The sequence below is a fragment of the Dunckerocampus dactyliophorus genome, chromosome 19, assembly GCF_027744805.1.
Source record: "Dunckerocampus dactyliophorus isolate RoL2022-P2 chromosome 19, RoL_Ddac_1.1, whole genome shotgun sequence".
NCBI lineage: Eukaryota > Metazoa > Chordata > Actinopteri > Syngnathiformes > Syngnathidae > Dunckerocampus > Dunckerocampus dactyliophorus.
In genome coordinates, this window is record NC_072837.1 from 2,325,156 (window position 1) to 2,344,728 (window position 19,573).

The 19,573-nt window shown below is 39.7% G+C and overlaps 2 protein-coding genes across 21 annotated transcripts in view; both read left to right on the forward strand.

The window, feature by feature from the left end:
- Positions 1 to 9,218, forward strand: part of utrn (utrophin) — a 139,241-nt gene extending 130,023 nt beyond the window's left edge. For 17 of the 19 annotated variants that reach the window (XM_054761019.1, XM_054761006.1, XM_054761010.1 and 14 more), the window contains 5 exons: positions 263 to 497; positions 2,491 to 2,566; positions 2,667 to 2,750; positions 4,774 to 4,799; positions 6,036 to 9,218. In XM_054761019.1, coding sequence (XP_054616994.1) covers positions 263 to 497; positions 2,491 to 2,566; positions 2,667 to 2,750; positions 4,774 to 4,799; positions 6,036 to 6,044 — 430 coding nt within the window. In that variant the 3' untranslated portion in view covers positions 6,045 to 9,218. The remainder of the gene's footprint in view (positions 1 to 262; positions 498 to 2,490; positions 2,567 to 2,666; positions 2,751 to 4,773; positions 4,800 to 6,035) is intronic. The other 2 variants (XM_054761026.1, XM_054761011.1) reach the window with 2 other exon arrangements.
- A 204-nt stretch (positions 9,219 to 9,422) lies between these two features.
- The window catches only part of grm1a (glutamate receptor, metabotropic 1a), an 83,326-nt gene continuing 73,175 nt past the window's right edge, over positions 9,423 to 19,573 (forward strand). For both annotated transcript variants that reach the window (XM_054761027.1, XM_054761032.1), the window contains exons 1-2: positions 9,423 to 9,558; positions 10,217 to 10,259. The gene's annotated coding sequence lies outside the window, so the exon portion shown is untranslated. The remainder of the gene's footprint in view (positions 9,559 to 10,216; positions 10,260 to 19,573) is intronic.

The following is a 19,573-nucleotide window of genomic DNA, read 5'->3' on the forward strand; positions in this document are numbered from 1 at the left end:
TCACACGTCACAATGGCTCTGCGTTATTTTGTCCCCGTTGGTATCGCTACGCGCTGCTGTCAACTGTTGCGTACATTTCCATCACTTGGAAACGCTTCACAGCGTTTACTGCTGGGATCGTGAACGTGAACATGTCTGACTACGAAACAAGCGAGCTCCAAACTGAGCTCCTATGGGGGAGTACAGTGCGGGACAAGGAGTGTGAAAGTAAATTATTCACTGGCGATTTCCAACTTTGTGACCACTGATTCTCCTTTTCCAGGACTCTCCAGAGGGAGTACGAGCAGCTGAAGGAGCAGCAGCGAGGGGCCCCCGCCGGACGCCCGTGGGAGTCGGAGAGCCCGTCCGGGGCGCATCCCGACGAGGCCGACCTCCTGGCCGAGGCCAAGCTGCTGCGGCAACACAAGGGCCGCCTGGAGGCCCGCATGCACATCCTCGAGGACCACAACAAACAGCTGGAGTCTCAACTGCATCGCCTCAGGCAGCTCCTGCACCAGGTAAGCATTACATTCATAGTGTTAATTAAGAAGAGCATAACGTAACACACCACCACCTGATCCTAGTCTCATATCAGCATTCCATCCTCGTCGCCAATCCCTCCATCAATAACTTGCAAATTTGTTTGCTCTCAGTCTAATTGCACTGTCGAGTTTTTACTTGTTTTTTTTATTTTTATTGCTTGTGCCAAGCCATGTGCAGACCCCTCAGGTAAAACGAATAGCAATCCCGACAAATGAGAGGCGAGACGCAAGCTCTGGAAGAAGATTCATGGAGTCAAGATGGAAGGCAGCTAACATGAATATGTACTTTCAATCAGTTACTTACAGAAGCACATTTATAAAAATACAACATATTTATAAACATATCTGTATTACTGTAGTTGTAGTTTGCAGTGGTGAATAACCGCATCTTACTGAGAGCTGTTTTGAACATTTTGGCCCTCTCAAGCATAATGAGGGAACCACAATATTACAAATAGCTCTGATGCTGTGCTGCAGTAACAAGTTGTGCTATTATGACATATTAATGACTAATGTTCCCCATTTTCATGAACATTATGAGGGATTTCTGGCATATACGACATTATTCTCCAGCAACAGTACATTTACAACACTAGCTATGTGTGTTCAGAACAAGTATGTATCATTTTAGGTATGTGTATTTATATATTGTATATCAGGAGCGTCAAACTCGTGTTCACCGTGGGCCACGTAACCCCACCTGTATGGTGTACGGTGTACATCTGTTGTATCACTGCAATTACAGTCACTTTCTTCAGAATAAATACTAACTATTATTAGATGATTTATTCATTAATAAATAATACAAAATAAAATGATTGTTTGGATTTGGCAACAAAAAAATGAGAACTTTTCAGTCAAAATTAACAACAAATACATTTAGCAAGAAAGATGAAGTGTTGTTTTGATTTTAAAAAAGTTATATTTTTTACTATATATAAATATATTTAAATTATATATATATATATATATATATATAGCATAATAACCAATAGTATTAAAAATAAATAAATAAATAAATAATATAAATATAAAATTACTATATTTAAAAATTTTAAAATCTCCGATTTAAAAAATAGAAATGAATATTTACAATAAAACTTAAATATATGTTCAAATATTTTTTAAAAATTCAGATAATAAAATAAAATAAGTGTCTTTTTGACGTGCATTATTTGCGGGCCACCTAAAATGGTATGGGGCATATGGAGTATATACTCTATGCATACTGTGTGTCAAAGTAGCCGATAGATATCATTTCACTCAATAAAAAGGCACTGTAACTAATTTAATTAAATCAAATCATGCAAATGTCAGGTAAAGTATAGAAAATAATAGTAATATTTATACTCGTGTGTAATGTAATAAATGGCTGTTGTACATACATATATGATCATATATTTAATATACATAAATAATAACTTCCAACCTATTTTTGTGCTTTCATGACTAAAGACGACTTATTCTATTATTATGTGTTTTAATTCAGTTTCTATTTAAGTTTCATGGTTAATCAACGAGCTGCATTGTTGCCGTCTTTGTAAAAAACAAACAAACAAACAAACAACCCAACCTCATACCTGCAGCTAATGTTGTGGCTGCGTCAGAGCATATGAATTTATTTTCAGTTTCCCGTTCCTTTCGGTCTAATCCCCGCCTTGACCGTGCTGTTTGTGAGTCTCCAGTTGTTGCCTGCTTTGAGCTTTTCAACATGTTAGCGCCACGGGAGGCGGGAGATGAAGAAGGAGAAGACGAGGGGAAAGGGATGAGAGGGAGGATAGCGCCATTGATTGCTTGCATCTGAGCTCTAAAGGGAATCTGGGATTGTGTTCTGAATGTCACTGGCTATAAGTTGCTTGTCGTCAGCGACCATGATTCAGACGTGCTTTTATGTTGCATAAAAACCAAAGTTAAGCAGTTAAGTGAGTTTTAATTTTATCTTATGGCTTTTTTTCCCTCTCTCTCTCAGCCGGAGGGGGACTTGAGGTTAAATGGAGTTTCTTCTCCTGCTGTGCAAGATCGAGAGCCGCTTGCAGAGAACTCAGGTGAACCACTCGCTGAACACACTGTTCTTGACAGCAGTGGAACTGGAAAGAGCAGGCGGGGTCTTGAATCAAACTCTGCTGTGCATGCATGTGTGTTCAGATGAGCTGCTGGACCCTCACAACAGCAGCTCTGACCTGGCCGAAGTCATGGAGCAGATTAACAACTCCTTCCCCGCATGCAGTCGTAAGTTTACCCCCAATCCTCCTCTTCTGTCCCGCCGTGTCTTTGCCTGGACGTTCCTCCTCCACAAGCTTGCACGTGTTGTCCATCTTTAACTGTTCACTCTCTGCTACAATGTAAGAGCCCTGCATGTGTCCACTTATCCACAATGTACAGAGGAATTCATGATTAATATACTTGATAAGGCATCCTGTCGGCTTTCCATTGCATCCGCTTCTTGTTTTTTGCGGGTGGAGGCCAAAAATGGTACCCCAGGCCACACTTTGGACACCTTGTTTGAAGTTTTGTGCCACATCAGAGGCAGTGGCGTGCGGCCGGGGGCTGAAAAATAGAAAAGCGAATAGTAACAGTTAGGGTTGGGTGGTATAAATTCTTCCAATGATAGGAAAATGACCTGTACCGGTAGAAATGATCATTTCAAACGGCAAAAAGCAGAGCTGATGACATGTTTTTCGGCGTACGGTATTGATGCGTTGGTGCCTCACGTGTTGTGCGACAGCATGGTCCAGCGGTGGCGGAGAAAGCAGAGCAAACAACAAAAGAGAGAAAACGAGCAGGGCTGAAGGCAGATGAAAAGCGGAGACTACAGACGAAAAAACGGTTGCCAAATGGGGAAGGTACCTCTCGAACATGGAAGTGCTTTGGTTACCGTAGAGCAGATTTCTGTAGTACCCGAGCGACCCAACCGTGTATTAGCCCCACGGTCCACTACATAACCCGCAACTAGCCCCTGAGGTCGTCCTGTCTCCAGACAAGCTGTTTTTCGGAGGAACACAGGTGAAAACATGGCGAGTGAGTTGAAGGAGTTTCTCCAGGAACGGGACTTAGATGAGAAGAAACAAGTGTGTACAACTACTGACAGTGGATGTAATGTTGAGACAGCAACAACTGGAATAGACTGGCTTACTGTGGACACGCTACACAGTGCCATGGGTAAGCGTGCTTTCATTTCATTATGTTGAATTACGTGTATTCAAGACTCCGCTGAATTTAATTACATTTTTTCCTCTTTTATCGCGGGGGATAGGTTCCAAAATAGCCCTCAATAAGTGAAACCCATGAAGTTCATCTGTTTTAAGGCTGTAAAACCCTCACCATACACTTTATACACTTTTCTTAGGCAGGCATTAACATTTTCTAACATTTCTCTCTTGTTTAAACACTCAAGTTCAAACCTTTGTTTGAATTTTAATGCTCTACCCACGAAGTTGGACACAAACAATGAAGTGGCCCACGTGTATTTCACTCATCTGACTGTGCCTTTTCGTCCTAGCGCCGCGCCGCTGAAGCGTTCTTGTATCCTTGTAAAACCATATTGCTGCTGTCGTCGTATTTTCCTCCTCCTCTTCCAACCGAAGATTCATTTAATCCGTAATGGCGCCCGATAGCTGCGTTGTTTGCTAGCGATCAGACAACAGGAAACACGGCATTTCGGCACCAAGGAGATTGACTGACAATGGTCCACAGCCAATCAGACAATGGGCGGGTTCTCCCTTAGCCAATCAAGACGCAGAACACAATGCGCGTTCAAACGCTGTAAAAAAAACGAAAAAACCCTGCGAAACAGCAAGTCCAGGGACCGCTGTATATCATCATATCGGGATACATGCTAAGGTCCACATCGCCCAACCCTAACAGTGTCATTACGGAATACAACAACAACAACAACAAGAGATGCAGTGTCTTTTCAAGGTCAGCTGTCCTAAAAGATGCTGAAACTTAACTGCAGGACTGTCAAAAATATTCACAGATGATACAGCAAATAATAAAGATATATTGCTCACATTAAAAATGCATCAAAATCATAATAGAAGTTGTCGTTCCTTGACTTAAAATAGCATTCCACAGCAGACCTAGCAGGCTTTTTTGTTGTAAATTGTACGCGGCAGATGCTACGCTGCTATTTGCATTTCATGCTGCACAGCAGAACAAGAGTGGGTGTGTGTGCGTGTGTGCGTGTGTGTGTGAGACAATGTATTATTAGACCAAAACAGGACTAGACAGGTCTTTGTTTTGTCTCCCACAGCCTCAAGCCTCTCGTCAAGACCACAGGTAAGATGGAGCTAAAGATACGTGTTATACAGTCCTAGTCCGGTCCATCCTCCATCCTCCTCCTCCGAGAAGTCGCACCAGCCAAAAATGCACAATGAAGAAGAAAAAAAACACACTGGACTATAAGTCGCATTTTTGGGGGAAATTTCTTTTATAAAATGAGAGATGAAGAAGAGATATTTCATCTTGAAAGGGAAGTTATAGTAAGAACAATACCATGGAGAACAGCAGGCCAGATAGGCGTCTGTTAACATGGGCGGTATGTTAACGTAACATTGACAGTCATTCACAGAACTAACATAACAGAACTAGTTCACGTGCAGCTTGTCATCTGCAGAATATGATTTTCTTTTGGGGGGCGTTTGTCTTCCGTCATTCTCAGTTGTCTTGATAAGTTGATGTTTACATTGTACATTTTCAGTGTTGGCCGCAGTCAGGAGATCGGGAAGGGCCTAGAGCGCCCTCTCGTGGCTGTCAGTGTGAAAAAAAAAACAGGAGCAGCCAAAGCATGAAAAAAGTGCGACTTATAGTCCAGAAAATACGGTAATATTATTTTACATTTATACTTTATTTGAATTGGAAATTGCCAAATGTACATCACGTGAGGCGTCCTGCTGCTGAAGGTTATTTGTTTATTTTAATATATAGTTCTGAAAGTATTAAACCAGGGGTGTCCAAACTTTTTCCACCATACTGAAAATCAAAAGACGTGGGCCACACTATTTTTTTTATTTTTATTTTAAATGAAATATAATTTTATTTACATGATTAAATAATTATTATATAATAAATGTTCATTTTATTTTTAATATTGTTTTCAAAGTATTATTTATTTATATATTTAAAGACAAAGCTTTGTGTTATTTTTACTTATTAGTGTCAATATTTTAGCTTCTTCTCTTTTCAATTTGCCTTGTTGCGCTATTTCTTCCTATTTTGCAGTTGTTGTTTTTTTTTTTTTTTTTTTTGGCTTAAACAAATAGCCCCCGGGCCGGACTTTGGACACCCCTACATTAAAGTGTAATATTATTGTATTTGGTCCTTGATGAAATGATGGCATCATCCTCATTTGGCATTGTTGTGTGTGTGTGTGTGTGTGTGTGTGTGTGTGTGTGTGTGTGTGTGTTTGTGTGTGTGTGTGTGTGTGTGTGTGTGTGCGTGCGTGCGTGCGTGCGTGCGTGCGTGCGTGCGTGCGTGCGTGCGTGCGTGCGTGCGTGCGTGCGTGCTGTTTTGCAGGTGATGTGAGCAAAGAGCGACTCTGCCATTCCACGACAAGACCGTAAATCCCAAAGACGCACAGGACCCGACAACTTGTCCACTTCCACCACCGTGTCGTCGTGTACTATGCAACGTGTACAACTGCTTCCTTCCACTCTTACCCTTGATTGGTTAATATTGACACCCTCCTCTCCCCTTCTGGGTCTTTTTGGTTTCATGAAAAATGCCCAATCCTCGCCTCTTCTGTTTTCTTTGGTGGGATTGATGACGTCTGCTGAGCATCCAACTGTTACATTTCCTTTGTCATTCCACGGCCGCTTCCAACTCGGAAGAATCGCTGGGATTTCAATTCTGAGTCAAAGCTGAGGTTTGAGGACCTTCAAAATGCGGTCGCTTTGCAGAGTTACCTTTAAAGTCCAACGAAGTATTGGGACCACGCTAAAAAAAGAAAATAGAATCATGACACTGCGAAATTGAAGTCCAAATATGAGCAAGTTTGTGAGAGAAAATGGTAATATTGCACCATCAAACTCTCATTGCTGCTCTCACACACGTTACAGCTTTTTTAATCCCGACTTAATTGTCGTCACAACTTTTCTATGAGAAAATGCAACAGTAAAATGCATTTTTCTTGTTAAATGGCAACTTTATTCTGATAAAAGTATGACTCTTGTCTCGGGGAATTTAATTTATTCTGGGAAATTGATTTTTTTCAGAGTGTTTTCTTAAAAAAACACACATTTCTCAAAATATTCCCACTTTGTTCTTGTAACATTATGACTACATTTATTTTTCTTGTAACTTTCAGACTTTAACCTCGTACGATTACGACTTTATTACTTTTACTTACATATGACTTGTTGTTGAAATTATTCTGAATTTAATTTATTCTGATCTGTTGATAACTTTTCTCAAAAAGAAATTCTCTTGTAATATTCTGACTTCATTCCCGCAACATTACGACTTTTCTCGGAAAAAGTTTTTTTTTGCAAGATTCCGTCTGTGTTTTCATAGCATTGATAACTTTTGTCAAGAAAAAAAATACATTTTAATAAAATAAAAAAATAAAAGTTTGAATTCATTCTCGTACAATAGGACTTTTTTTTTCAATATTCTGACTATTCTCGTAAAATTATGACTTTTTTCGGAAAAAAAAATGCTTATTTCTTGCAATATTCAGACTTTATTTTCATAACATTATGACTTTTGTAAAAAAAAAAATAAAATTAAATTCTTGAAATATTCTGACTTCATTTTCGAACAATTTCTCTTTTTTTTTCTTCAATATTCTGACTATTCTCGTAACATTACGACTTTTTTAGGAAAAAAAACAAAACAACTTATTCCCTGCAATATTCTGTATTGATTTTCATAACATTACAACTTTTCTAATTGAAATATTCCGACTTAATTCTCTCTTTTTTTTTTTTTTTTTTTTTTTTTTTTTTGCAACATTCTGACTATTCTCGTAACACTGCAGCTTTTCTTGGAAAAAACCCAAACTTTTTTCTTGCAATATTTATATTCTCATGCCATTGCAACTTTGGTCTTGTACTATTCGGACTATGTTTTCGTAAGATTATGACTTTTGACTCTGAAATAAAACATGAACATATTGGGACATTTATCACTTACATTATTCCAATGTTATTCCCGTAACACCGCAACTTAACCTGTAACGTTTTTCGCGGTTACGATGTTTTCTCTTTTGAGCGTGGCCCTGAAACACTCGTCGTTTTGAAGCATCGACATGAATGATGAAAGTGCGTTGTTATGTTGTATCACGTCACTTCCTTGTGTGCCTAAACAGTTTGTCATTCCGCGTGTGGAAGACAGGTGTGTCCATGAAGAGACATTGTGGAAAAGACACACTCGGTGTAAAATTGGGCTTGTAGGACAAGTAGAGTAGTGTTTTTGTTTTTCAAGGAACGTTATCAATCAAGAGGAAAGCCATGATTGCCTTGCTACCTCAGACACAAAAGCTCACTGTATGGGTGTACACTGCAATGAGGAGGAAACCAAGTTAGTTAGTGTCGGATCAACTCCAGTCACTGTTACTGTACCACAATGGGTCCTGCTGAAGCCTCACTGTCGTCGTGCTCTTCATCCTATTGTGACGCTAAACAACACTACTATATAGCCCTCCTGTTCCTCCTAGCTTCTTCGTGTGGGTGATTCTCGTACTTTATGACTCTTTCTGTCCTGAGGTGTGTAAAATAGACGGACCGCGTTATGTGTAAAATGGCTACATTGTTTTATTTCCAAATAAACATTTTATAACGACGACACTTCTCTTCTAAAATGTCTGTCTGAGCCATTTACTGTGCTGTTTGTGCCACATACCGCACGTGTACAGTCATGGAAAAGACGATTAGACCACTCTTGTTTCTTCAGTTTCTTGTTCATTTTAATGCCTGACTCAACTGAAGGTACCTTTCTTTGGACAAATGTAACAATGACAACAAAAATAGCTCATGAGAGTTTGTTTTTTGGCAGTACTACTACTACTACTACTACAGCTATTCATGTCAGAACTTAAGTGATTTTGGTTATTATCAAGAAAACCATGGAAGTTGCTAGATATCAGCTCTTAAATGAAACTCTTATGAGCTATATTTGTTATCATCATTATATTTGTCCAAACAAACGTACCTTTAGTTGTACCAGGCATTAAAAGGGTTCAATAAACTGAAGAAACAAGGGTGGTTGGTAATTTTTTCCCTGACTGCAGTTGTACATTGCTGCCTAATTAAACAGAAAAGCAAAAATATTTTGTTATTAAATAATTTTAAAATATATCTCTCTATTAATTTTTTTTCTTTGAATATTTAAGGAACCAAATTAAATTGTAATAATTAGTACAATTATTTCTATAATCCCTATACCAAGTAATATTGCATTCTTAAGCAGAAGATTTAGTGGATGTATGAATTAGTTTCACTGATCCCAAATGACAAATTAGCTTTAAAATAATACGCTTCTATCAGACATGAGTTGGCTTTTTGTCGTTTTTCCAAGTATTTTTATGAGTAATATGCGTTCTGCTGTCTTGGTGGAACTAATAGCATTCTGGACGACATAATTAATTGATATTTTGGTAATGATACAATGACAAACAGCAGATGTTAATTTTGCAGTTCCATGTCTATTAAAAGTTTGATTTGGCAGCTGGAAAGCACAATTGTATACTTTTATCACGATTTATTATTGAAGTAGCAGGATTGCTAACAGGCACCTCTTAGGGCAGCCCTTTTGACATCACCGAGCAGCTGTAGCTCATGACTTAAACCATAACTAATGGCATTAATAACACATGTATGTTTTTTAATTACTTCACAGTTGTAATAGCACAAATGTTATACTTTTTATGGTTTATTATTGAAGTAGCATCATTGCAAACAGGCACCTCTCAGGGCAGCCATTTTTACATCACCTTGCAGCTGTTGCTCATGACTTAAACCATAACTAACGGCATTAATAGCATCTGTATGTTTTAAAATCACTTAACAATGACAATGATAACCATTAACTATTATCTAAGGTAAGTCAGCAGCACAAATATATATTTTTTGTTAACAGTTATGATAGCTGTCTTTGCGGCTAACAAGCTAACTAGCTTTCCTCTGAGCCTGATTCTATATTGCTAGACATATACTACGACTACTATCTGTACCACTGCCATATGTACTTTTTAAAATCTTTATCTCTTATTTTGTTAGACTACATAACATTTTCATCCTACATTTACTACATTTGGGTTCAGTATGAGGAGATAAATGACCCTTCGGCATTAGCTTAACAGTAAATGGTCAGCCATTGTGTGGCTAACAAACTCGCCTTTCTCCGAGCCAGATGTGTTGTTTTGTTTTTTGTTTTTTTGTTGCTCCAATTATGTTTCTACTCATTACTACTGTAGTGTAAAATATGTTGTTTTTTTAACTACACAACATTGTAACCATTTATGTAGCATATTTGGGTTTAATATAAGGAGCAAAATGACACCTATGCTACATTTGTTTAACAGGAAATGGTCGGCCATTTTGTGGCTCACAAACTAGCTAGCTTCACTCAGAGCCTGTTACTTGCTCGCTCACGCTAAATGAATTAAAGGTTTTGCTGCCCGTATACTGCTTATACTACAGTATACCACTGAGTTGTAAAGTTTCTGGAACATGTACATGTTTTTTTATTCTGTTTAGAAGACACCTGATGAGGACAACAGCTTTGTGCCTGTGTGCGAAGGTAAATCAGCATTTCCATCTGTCGATGTCACTGAAAATAATTATGTACAAAAACTCCACATGTAAATATCTGTTTATTGACTATCATAGCATCTTTATATCATCTTTAATCCTTAAGAGGTCCTTAAATTCACTCACACAAAAATATCCCCTTCTAAAAACTTCTGTAAAAAGGTTATATATGAATTAGGGCTGTCAAAATGTCAGCATTTGGGACGAAATAAGAGGTGAAAGGAAAAATACAGTAATAGTCCATCTGTGCAGAGTGGGAAGGTGCGTTTGGGGACTGTCAAACAAAGTGGTACAAAATGCCGCTCGCATTAAACATGCAAAAACTGGGATTTCTAAGTGCATATCATTTTTTAAATAAAATAATGTCCCATATTTTACCACAGAGATTTACATTCCTACTTATCATAGATAAAAACTTATTTCTATCTGCAAATACATGTGATTAATTATGAGTTAACTATGGGCAAAAATGCGATGAACCACGATTATATTTTTTTTCCACTTTAAAAAAGTCAGTCTTTTAAAACTACTTCTGCCTGATGTCGCTTCACCAGTAAACACCTGTCACCTCTAAACTGGTTTTCTATACCATAACTACAAAAATATTTATTCCATTTATAACAAAGGAAATTCACTTATCCCGGTCGAGTCTTGAACCAATTAACCGCGATAAACGAGGGAGTACTTTATTTGCATATTATTATTGTTAGGCCCTTGGATGGGTCAATGCTTGGCAGGAACATCCATTTTCATGCATTTCTTTCCCTCTCCAGCGACAGTATCGTCTTTAATGCAAAAACTCACATTCAAGGTCTTGGGCACAAAAAATGTCAGCTTCCACCAAAAAAATAATAAGAATAATGAAAATTGTTCCCATAAAATGTACAAATACCTGTATTCCATTCCGAACATCGATAGAGACAATTTCAGTGGAAAACCCAAACAGGTATAAACGTTTGCTGCATGCCTTGAATGTGGAAAAAGTGGTGCCATCTGGTGAACAAATTAAAAAAAAGGTTTCTGTTGAGATAAAGGTGGATTGAATGAATTTTCAGTGGGACATTTACTGTCACGAGGAACAAATGTGTCCGTTTGAGGCTAATTGAAGTTGAATGTCCTCTGGTGACTTTCACCTGTGTTCATTCACACGGGCTAAGTGGCCTGAAAATAACAAGATGAAGATCCACAACCTTCCCAGGATCGCTTAAGAGTTCATGTCTTTGACCTCCACTGAGAGTATCACCGTCTGTTCAACTCTTGGCAAAAACAAGTCTTGGCTCGATGGCCTTTTTTGGCCCCCCCGCCCCACTGGCTAAAACTGAAGGGCGTGCTTATTTCTTTGCTGCCATTCAGGCGCCAACACTGGCTCGCGACGTCAGTTGGACAGCTGTCCCCATTCGATGTGATGTTTTGGCGCTGTGGTGTCGGTGGTGGCGTCGGGCCGTGCTGGCGGCGGCTGGCTGCCTCTGGCAGGAGGTGAAGGACGGGGAGGAGATGTCGCATGCGGGCAACAAACAGACCAGGCTAAAAGCTGCTTTTGACTTGTGCTGACACCGTGATGAACATCGTCTTCACGGATCCCCTGCAGACCATGAAGCACAGCCTCCACCTCCTTGCCTGTTCGTTTTGGGAATATCCTGCTTCCACGTCAGCATCCTTTGTTTAAAAGACACATAAATAACTTGATCTTTTATCAAGTGCTAAAAATAACACATTGGACACCCCTGCCTTAAACAGGCTTATTACAGGAATTATTACGTCCTTATTCTTCCTTTACAGCACTGTACTGTACTGTACTGTACTGTATATACATTTGAACAAAAATCCAGTAATCAAACAACATTTTGGGAAAAAAAAATCCAGACAATTTCACATTTCACGCAGCAAGCGTCAAAGAATAAAGAATGAACTTCGTGTTTTACATTTTCGAATGCCCCTGAAGATGTACAAGACAGAATTTGAACAAACATTTTGTGAAAATAATCCTCTAATGTCCTCTCAAACTTCAGATGGTGAGCGGCCGTCATGGATGTCAAATGCGAGGTCATCGCACCGCACAACGCTTCAAAATCTGATCACATTTCATAACAGCTTGCGTTGATCTTTTATGGGTTTCACTGTACGCTTTTAATGAGCTTAATTTATATTTCAAATGTGCTATGTCCTTACTAGACACTGACTGCATCCATAACATATATGCTTTTATGGGCATAATACACACAGACACTGCACTTTATTGCTCTTTATGAATGCTGTCGGGTTAGTGGCGGGTCCAAATGAAGGCAGACAAAGTAGAATTGATGAGTCTGTGCTGGAAGCAAGGGACCCATGGAGCATCTTCTCACTTTCATTACAGCATGGACCACTAGCTTGAAGCAGCTTATTGGAATTCCACCTGGCGATCACAATCCAAACCACTTGTAAACACAAAAAGGCTGTAATTAAACAGTGTTTATGAGATATTGGTAGGCGGAAATATGAACTACGCCTCTGTTCTGCTGGGCCTGGATAAAATTGGTATTGACTACGCGGCACTGAGCTCAGAGTGATTGCTTTCCATTTACTTGCTGATGTATGCAACCCCCCCATTGCCTGCCTGGCTGCATGCATGCATGTGTTAGTTTATAACAACATATCCACACATTGTTGTTTCCCTGGTGCATTTCCTTTCATAACAAACCATCTGCCAGATTAAAAACAATACAGTCTCTAAACGATTCACCAAAACAATCGCCAGACTGGAATGCACTACTTTCCTACAGGTGGGGACGGGGCCGCCCCCTGGCCAAATTGGGTTTTAAGCATAATTTAATTTTAGAAGGCAGCAGCTGTACTGAATTCTGCCCTTTTAGTTTCTTATTCTGCATGAGCGTGGCGACAGATTACTTGTCTGTTTTTTGACTTGCTAAACTAAACCTCACGCCAGCGATGCACACCCTTTGCACATTTGCAGACAATTTGCCCTCTTGCGCAAAATCCACTCACAGTGCACGTCCTGTGTGTAGGGAATCAGAGTAACATATTTTGCCAATGATAATATCACGATACACCACATTACATCTACGCAAGGCCTGAAATCAATTTCTGTGTTGGGCCACTTCTGCCCAAATAGCATTTTACTCGCACAACGCGACATTTTAAAGTGCATACTTAGGTACATAAGCTGCCGCAGGTTGAACACACATGATACTGCCAATATAGCTACTGCCATCTTGTGGTGTGAATAAAAAGTACATCAGGAGCACTATAGGAGACTTGTGGCTAAATTGAATAGAGGCATTGATTGGAGCATTTACATTATAATATGAATGAAATCATTTAAACACTTAATGCAGCTCTGACTTAGATGAAAATAAATGACAGCTAAGCTACAACTGTTGGCCTTGCAATCATATAAATGTAGTTTCATTGTAATGAATGAATATGCGGATGATGAGCTGGTGTTTAAGTGTGCCTCTCCGGCTCTTTCCCTCCAAGACAAAGGTTCCATACAAAGCACGAGCAAGCCTTGACATGTCAACACATTTTTGTCATCCCAGAGAAGCCATCCTAAGATGAATTGTGACATTTATTGACGCTAAAGCCCACGATTCTAAGACCATCGTGCTGGCGGCCACTCTCTAAATTGTCCCAGTAGAACGACACTTTAGAGAATCAAGCTGTCAGTGATCAGTGGCCGCCTTCTCGCTTCGTGCTATTGTGAGCATCTGATGCATGACAGGCACACACTCTTTCGTATTTACTTTGCTAGACTGTGATGTAAGTACACAGAACACGTGAAGTACACAAAATACTATAATAAAACGTTACATACAACAATTACACTTTTCCATGTCAATAATAAAACCACTACGCTGCTTAGTTCAGTCGTCCCTCGCTCTATCACGGTTTGAATATGGTTCCCTCACTAAATTCTTATTTAAAAAAAAAAAAAAAATTCATTAATAAATGATGGCTGTTTTGTGGTTGACTATGGCCTATTATTAGTAAAAAAAAAATATTGAAAGACAAGTTATATGTAGCATTCTGGTCACTGGGCATCAGTAATGATATGAGACATGATGTTAGATTACATTACCTTTCACTCTGCATGGAGACTGGCTACTGAGCCAGCAAAGCCGAGCCAACATGCCATGGCTGAGATCGACTGGAAAAAAAAGTTTCTCCTCTCATTCTGTGTGGAAGTGGTATGTTTTTGGCTTCTCTGTCCTTCTTCCCTACTCTGTTTGTTAGTTTAGACATTGTTGATCGTCCTCCATCTGGGTTACAATACGATTTTTATCCTCAATGATAGTCACGGCAGTCAAGTGATTGAGACAAGTGCGGCCGATACTGAGCACGTAGTGTATTCTTCTGCAACACACCGCGGTGTAACTACTGTTGTAGTTTTGTTTACACAACAAAGTTAAGGTTTTACTTAATTTATGGGAGCGCATACGTAACTGCAAAATAACATAAACCGAGGACCATAGGACAATAGTTCTTGAGTACGCTTTAATCCAGAGGAGGAGTGTGTACAGTATCAAAGCACCTGACTCAACGTTGCATGCATTGTTGGAAAGTGCAGCCTTCATGAATGTATGGCTGCTTGGGTCAAGACGGGTATGGCCTCCACTGAAGCCAATCAATATTGTGTCTCTGTCCAAAAACCTAAAGACCGCATGGATGGTTTTCAGTCCCATCAATATACTACCCCATTGTCCGCTTTTTATGTCAAATCCAATACGCAAGACAAGACATACACAAAACACTGCAGCTTTGCCAGTGGAGGGGAAATATTCTGCTTGAAATGGATTTTATTCATATGAACACCGCTCAAGTCGATGCCCTTAACTGATCAGTGTTGGATGGCAGGATGACAGCCAGCCAGACAGATAATCCAGTTGGTGCTAGCCTTAGACTCCAGCCTCTTTCCGCCTTAGTGAAGGTCTCTTCAGGTTTGCAGGCTAAGGTTGAGCCTTGGTGGTTGCAACTATTATTTTGGAACAACCCTGAACCTGGAAATGTGATAAGAAATGACTCTATGGGTCCTACAGTATATTTGGGTCTTTTTATGACCAGCCTAAAACCTAAAAAAAAAAGAGCATACATTGCCAGAGGTTTGTTTGGTTTCCATATTGTGCTACCTTAAGAATGTCTGAAGATGGAAATACTTTCATCCTCCGGCATCCCCCCAGTAGAATGCACATGCAAAATATTCATTGTTAAGTGTAACCGGGAAAGTATGTCAATAAATTTACATTTATTACATTTGAACATCACTATTTTTATACTCAAAAGTCACACTTTGGACTTCAAAAACGTGCTATAAAAACTAGATTGAAAAAATATTTTTTCCACTTTCCAAAAGTCTTTTAATTAGCCTCAACCTTAACCATAATGATTGTTTTTATGTATTTTGTTCATGTAATTTTCTTAATGGGGCGTGACATACACGTGTCACCTTGTATGTGAGCTAAATGCCAGTACGTTATACTGCACTAGTATATAAAATGTACAGTAGCTCTGAATGGCTGTACAGTAAATGGTTATGTGTTCCAGGAAGGTTAAGGTCTACGATCCACATGTTTTCACCCCTTCCCCAGCTTACATAAACACAACAGGAGAAAAGCTATAACATTCCCATTGTGATATTGTTATTGATTCAAGCTAATTCCTCCGTCTGTGCAGGATTATCTCGATGCGACCGTGTACAAACCGGTGTTTATCAAAGATAACAACGTGTAGCCGGCTCTCGCCGCCTTCCAGTCTGAGCGATGAAAGGAATGACCTGCTGTGCGTGTATCCAGTCATGTTAATAAGAAATAAGCATATCGTGGTGGAGGAGTCATCACATTATTTCAATATCTTGTCTTAAAGTCAATAAGAGTAAATCCTCTGGGCACCCCTAAATAAATGAATGTGCAAACACAGAAAGGTGACACAAAGTACACAGCACATTTTCAGTCCATATTGTTGCTCTCCAATGTGTGGCATCAATACATTCCATATTGTTGTTATTCTGGGCTGATCCTCTCCCAGGAAAGTGCACTACAGGCAATGTTTGCGCCCAGGTGTGTCGTCTGCTGCGTCTTTGTGTGTGTGTGTGTGTGTGTGTGTGTGTGTGTACCTCTGCAGAATGAAAAGCTGATCGAACCCTTTTTTTTCTGTGCTGGATTTGAGTTCATTGTGTGAGGTGTGTGCTGTAGTCTGGCAATGCTTCATGTCTCGTCCAAGCATTAGAATGTGTGTGTGTCAAGAATAGACATTTACTGGAGGGTTTTTCACCATTTGTGGTTGGTCTTGGAACGCCATCCAGCGATAATACTCTGTTGTTTTGTTTTTGATGATGGATGTTTCCTGAGATTTACAGTTATTAACAATATTGCATTGTCAAAGACAAAAAGACTCTCCTGACATTAAAATATCTAATGCTCAATCAATCCTATAAATATCAGATTAGATATATAATATTTCCTGTTTGAACAGCCTGGAGATCGGGAAGACTTGGGTTCGATTCTTCCCTAGGCATTTCTGTGTGAAGTTTGCATGTTCTCCCCGTGTGCGCGTGGGTTTTCTCAGGGCACTCCGGCTTCCTCCCACATTCCAAAAACATGCAGGTGAGGTTAATTGGTGACTCTAAATTGTCCATAGGTATGACTGTGAGTGTGAATGGTTGTTTGTCTATATGTGCCCTGCGATTGGCTGGCGACCAGTCCAGGGTGTACCGCCTGTCGCCCGAAGTCAGCTGGGATAGGCTCCAGCATGCCCCCGCGACCCTAATGAGGATGAAGCAATATAGAAAATGGATGGATGGATGGATATTTCCTGTTAAACCTGCTGTAATACCTCTAAAACCTCTTCAGTGTTAATCATGGAAATTTTCACCATCATAAATCTTTACAAGCAATGTTCGAAGTTTCATCCATTCATTTATTTTCTATGCCGCTTAATCCTCATTAAGGCAGCAGAGGTATGCTGGAGCCTATCCCAGCTAGCTTCGGGCGAAAGGCGGGGTACACCCTGGACTGGTTGCCGGCCAATCACAGGACACGTGTAGACAAACAACCATTGACCCTCACATTCATACGTATGGACAGTTTACAGTCAGTTAACATAACATTCATATTTGTATGCTATATTGTATCTTTTAAGTTTAAATGTTTTAAAATGATACCAGTACAAATGATGATATTAACACCCAAACACAAAAACATGAACACACTTTTGTATTGTAAAGGCACAATGAAAAGGTGATTTGTGTCGTAGATGTGCCTCTTGTGTCATTGTTTAACTTAACTAATTGTCACTCAAGTGTAAAAAGAAGTTAACCCCTTAAAAGTTAAAAGTAAAAAAGGCAAAGATATAGCAAAATGCACGCTGTGAAATTACTTTTTTAAATTGTAAAGTCTCATTCAATCTCTGAGGTTCCATTATATTTTCTATCACATTTTTTCTCCTTTTTACATTTTTTATAGTTGGAATGTTGCCGTGTCAACAAATCTATTTGTCATGGTTGTGCGCATAAGGCCTGAATGGAAGGCATAGTCACTGCCCTTTCTTTGACTCTCCTGAGATTACCTGCCATGCTTGGCTGATGCGAGCGTTGTTTCAATTCTTTCTCTCAGTGTGCGAGTGAGAGCCATCTCCAGTCTGTGGCACTCTTTATCTCCATCTCCAGACGTGGGACGCGTCTCCAACCTTTGCTGAGAGGCCGTGAATAGATCCCACTCTAAGTCAGTCAGAGCCTGATAGTGTTGCACGGCAACGGAGATCCCTCGATACTCTACTCCTGTTCATGTGCGACACCACACTGTACACCTTGTTCTGAACAAGAACAACTCCAAGTTTGACATGTTCCTCCTAAATCATAAAGACCCACTCACATATTTGACCTGAAAGACCAAATCTATAATAAAAATAATAAAAAGAAGTGAAACTCGAGTCTCCGTCGAGCACCTGTGAGTAAGTGAAACTTGAGTCTCGGTTGAGCACCCATGAATCGGTGAGAGTCTTTGTAGAGCAGATGTGAGTCAGTGAAAATCGAGTCTTCATCAAACTCCGGTGAGTCAGTGAAACTCGAGTTTTAGCTGAGAACCCGTGAGTTGGTGAACCTTGAGTCATAGTTGAGCAATGTGAGTCATTGACACTCGAGTCTTCGTCATGTACTCATTACGCAGTGAAACTCGAGTCTGGGTCCAGTGAAACTTTTCGTCCAGCAACTGTGAGTCAGTGAAGTTCGAGTCATCATCCAGCACCCATGAGTCAGTGAAGCTCGAGTGTTTGCTGTGGACCCGCGAGTCACTGAAACCCGAGTTTTCGGCAACCCGTGAGTCACTGAAACTCACAGGCTCAGCGAGCGAATTCTTTTGTCCATTTTTTGTCAAATTTGTCGAGTCTGTGATGCAGCTCGGGCAGGAAGGGGAAAGGAGAGATCATTTGAGGCAAGGACCAGAAATGTTGTATATACCACGGGGCTTCTACATGTACACTAAGTCCCCAACTAACGAACACAATTGGTTCCAGATGACCGTTCTTATCTCGAATTGTTCTTAAGTAGGGGAAAAGGTAATATTAGCAATGATATAGGTACTACATGTACGTGTATACATATACAGTATATGCGTATGTATGTAAATATGAGTTTGGATGTAGTAGTAATATTAAACCAGGATAATTAATGAAAAAAACAATAATAAAAGTGATATAATAATACGTAATGATAAATGTTATTTACCTTTGAAGAGGAGTGGTCGAGCATATGTCGTTGGTAATGGTGGAGGAGGAGGAGGAGATATTGAAAAAAAAAGGACAAATCGTCGTGGTTAGACTCTTCTAAAAGAGGTAGTGTTCTGTGGGTGGTGTAGAATTAAGCAGGCCTATTAACTCTTCATAAATTTTAATCACACGCTCTGTCCGGGTTGTACCATACAACACTTAGCCTTCCTCTCTCCTCCCCTCCTCCTCCTCTTGTTCTCCCGCTGTTGGTCCCATTAGCAGTGTCACAGTGCCCTCTGCTGGTCAAGCATGTACCAATATAAATATGGACTTGTAAGGCAAAACACATGAAAATATAGACTAGTCAGCTTGTGTTCGGATCTCCGAAAGTTCGCATGTCGGATGTTCGTTAGTAGGGGATTTAGTGTACTACAGATCTTCTATTTCATTGGGCAAACCCCAGCAAATCACATTAGCAATTAAAAAAACCCAGTGTCTGAGGGTGAAGTCTGTTTTTTCTAACAGATATTTTTTTGATCAAGCCATTGTCTCCAACAAAATATACATTTTTGGAAGCAGATTTTAAAGTCTAAGGAGTTGGTTGCT